This window comes from Orycteropus afer, unplaced genomic scaffold (assembly GCF_000298275.1).
Source record: "Orycteropus afer afer isolate SDZICR_OR568_19922 unplaced genomic scaffold, OryAfe1.0 scaffold00505, whole genome shotgun sequence".
Classification (NCBI taxonomy): domain Eukaryota; kingdom Metazoa; phylum Chordata; class Mammalia; order Tubulidentata; family Orycteropodidae; genus Orycteropus; species Orycteropus afer.
The window spans coordinates 1,614,756-1,618,410 of record NW_006922092.1 but is presented as its reverse complement, the minus strand read 5'-3'; the positions used below and the strand labels follow the sequence as shown (position 1 = coordinate 1,618,410).

At 37.0% G+C, this 3,655-nt stretch overlaps 1 protein-coding gene across 1 annotated transcript in view; it reads right to left on the bottom strand.

Moving 5' to 3' along the window:
- The window catches only part of RASSF6 (Ras association domain family member 6), an 89,283-nt gene extending 86,518 nt beyond the window's left edge, over positions 1-2,765 (bottom strand). The window contains exons 1-2 of the mRNA XM_007955491.1: positions 2,713-2,765; positions 2,112-2,207 (exon numbers count right to left, since the gene is read on the bottom strand). Of these exons, the coding sequence (XP_007953682.1) occupies positions 2,112-2,207; positions 2,713-2,765 (149 nt within the window). The remainder of the gene's footprint in view (positions 1-2,111; positions 2,208-2,712) is intronic.
- Positions 2,766-3,655: the final 890 nt, after the last annotated feature.

The window sequence follows — 3,655 nt, the reverse complement described above, 5'->3', positions numbered from 1 at the left end:
GGTTTAGTCCACTTTTGTATCCTTCCCTTCAAGGCTCAGGGGTCCAAGATTATCTTCTGTGTCTGTGTTAATTGGTTTCCCTTTTCTTTGTTGAAGAGCATCTGTGCAGTCCTTGTGCCTAGTCCGCCATCTTCCTAACTCTCCACTCTTCTAACTTTTGATTTCTAATCTTCTTTATCAGAAGATTTATTCCCTTAGTGATCTTATTTAATCTTGTGGCTTTAGATGTCAGTTTTTATACTATATTAATCATTATGAAATTTATACTTTCAGAGCAGACCTCTCTACTCAACTCCAGAGTCATACATCCAACTGCTAACTTGATACCTCAGCCTAAGACGTTTAATAAGCATCTCAAAGACAACATGTCCAAGATTGAACTCCTAAATTTAAATGTTAACTCCATTCTTTCAGTTGTTTAGACTCACATCCTAGGAATCATCCTTGATGATACTCTTTTTCTCACATCCCATAAATTCTTTAGGAAATGTGCTTCTCCATACATGAGTTTGGTCTTGGATTTATACCTTCAAAATATATCCAAAATCAGACCGTTTCTTTTCAATGTCATGCTGCCATTTTGTTCCAAGCCCACCATATTTTCCCTGGATTTTAAGGTCCTCAGTGGTTTCTCTGCTTCCACTCTTTCCCTCCTATTATTAATACAGCAGCCAGAGTGTTCTTAGTAAAATGTTAAGACAGATCTCATCATCCTATATTCAAGATTCTTCAATGAAGTCTTATCTTATTTGTGGAAAAGATAAAAATCTTACATTTACTTATAAGACCCAGCATCTTCTGACTCACTACATCTTTGATCTCACTTTCTACTTACTGTTCTTCTCACTCTATTTCCCCCTCATAGACCTCATAGACACTTATAGACATGCCCCTGCTGAAATGCTCCTCAGCCAGACATCTGCTCTAGATTGGCTAGGTTCAGTTCTCACTGTTACTGTTATAGTTTTTAAATCCCTGTTCTATTATTCTCAAACCAACATAAGATGCATGACAGCTCTCTCACCTCCTTCAAGTTTTTATAACAATGCTTCCTTGACTATCTATATAAAATCATAACACTTTCCACTCCCAGCACTTATTACTTCCCTTTCTTACTTTATTTTTATTCTTTGCACCTTTCATCATTTCATTGAATATATTTTTACTCATTTATCTTACCAAATCTATCTTTTAGAATGTAAAAACAATGATTTTGTTTCATTCATTGCTGAATGTTCAGGGTCCAGAAAAGTACCCGTCCACAGTGAGAAGTAAATAAGTATTTGATAAATGACTAAATGAATTATCTATCTTTTACTTCATATCTTCTTACATTTTAAGTTTTATGCTTATCCTCCACTTTGGCTTCAGCTCCATCTTTGACCGTATTTGTTCCTTCTGATTCTTATTGTCCAATTGTGTGTCATTTATGCCCATTTCCCTATACCATTTATTTGGCTTTGTGTCCTCTTCCACCCCTTGTAAGACTTGGGTCAGGTTCAGTGTCGGTTTTTCTTTTTCTTTTTTTTACTGTTTCATTTTCCCCCTTCTCAGCCTCTGCTCTAGATTGGCTAGGTTCAGGTCTCACTGTTACTCTTACAGTTTTTAAATCCTTGTTCTATTATTCTCAAACCAACATAAGATGCTATTTGCTGTGTACAAGGAAATAGCTATGAGTATTGGTCATATATTGCATAAACCTACTCTCAAGAGAAAAATAAAGTCCTGAGGAACAAGGAAGGGAGAAGTGAGGCCAGGACAGCCTGTTTTTTGGCCCCTGGGTTAATTTTTTTCTTTGGATGTTTCACTTACGAGGAGCCTTAGATATTTCAATTAATGCTACTCTTGAGAATTGTGCCAAATATTAAAAAAGAAATTTACATTTTAATGAAATTAAACCACTCATGTAGAATACGAGTGATTATTCCATGAGTGGCTATGGTTTAACAGTCTGTAGGAACATACTGCTCCAGCTTTTTAGTCAGTCTCTCAACTGACTTAAAAAATATATATATATATTTGGTCTTGTAGATCATTCTTAGAAAACTTGAATGGTCTAATCCACAAACGACTGGTGAGTAGGATAATATGTAATATAAGAATGTGTTTACCTGGTAATGAATGTCCTCTCGTTGATGAAGATCCAAGAAGGGGACAGATGAGGCATCATAGTTATCTTTCTCTCCTTTTTGAGATCGTCGGAGGATCTAAAAGAATAACATTAGTGTTTTGGTTTGTTCTATGATGTATAAACATATTTCATGTGTGGGCATGAGGGTAGGGTTGGGGGTGGAGAGGAAAGGGAAGAAAATGTTCCTACTATGTGCCTGCTATGCATATTTCAGTTGGTATGTTAGCCACTTTACACATGATCTCATTTACTCAGACCATCCCAGCAAGTTATGGGTGTTATTACCTCTATTTCTGATCATTTAGTAAATAGTGGAACATATAATTTGAAACAAGTGTCAAATTTTTCAAGACACCCCTGCTTTTTTCATTTTATTTTATTTTTCCATTTTAGAAAGAGTTACGCCAGTCAAAACTTCTTGATTATCTATAAATGGGTCCATTCTAAGATACTTTGCAAAGACTTTTTTTTTCCCTCTAAGTCTAAGGGGATTAACAATGAGGGTAAGTGAGATGCTTTTTTTCAAAATCCTTAATCACAAGAAAATAAGCTTTGAGCTCAGAATATTAACCACAACTCACCTTGAATGGGTTCCTGAGTGACACCCTCTAAACCCCGCTTTATCAAGCTTCATGATAGTTCATATAAGGAATAGGTAATAATGTGTTACTTTTTCTGTCCCCTCCACCCTCCACCTTATGGTCACTATAAGGAGGCTTGGTAGTGCAGGTGTTAAGCATTTGGCTCCCAACTGAAAGGTTGGTGATTCAAATCCACCAGCCACTGAGGCTCTGTGGGATAAAGGTATGGCAATTTTCTTCCATAAAGATTTGTTGCTGTTATTGTTAGGTGTCATTGAGTTGACTCCAACTCAAAGTGATCCTATGGACAACAGTCCTGCACCATCCTCACAATCCTTGCTATGCTTGAGCCCATCATTGCAGCCACTGTGTCACTCCATGTTGTTGAGGGTTTTCCCCTTTTTCACTGACCATCTACTTTAGCAAGCATGATATCCTTCTCCAGGGAGTGGTCCCTTCTGACAACATGGCCAAAATAGGTGAAAAGAAGTCTGTCCATTCTCACTTCCAAGGAACATTGCGGCTGAACTTCTTCCAGGACAGATTTGCTCGTTCTTCTGGCAGTCCATGATATTTTCAGTATTTTTTGCCAACACCATAATTCAAAGGTATTAACTCTTCTTAGGTCTTCTTTATTCATTGTCCACCTTTCATATGCATATGAGGTAATGGAAAATACCATTGCTTGGGTTAAGCATGCTTTAGTCTTCAAAGCAACATCTTTGCTTCTCAAGACTTTAAAGAGGTCTTCTGCAGCAGGTTTGCCCAGTGCATAAAGATTGCAGCTTTGGAAATCCTGTGAAGCAATTCTCTGTTCTGTAGGGTCACTATCAGTTGGAATTGATTTGACAACAGTGGGTATGAGTCAGAATCAATTCCATAGCAACAGGTTTATGGAAGTTTTAGCAATGTTTGGGTGTTTTCCTCAGTTTTTTTTTTTTTT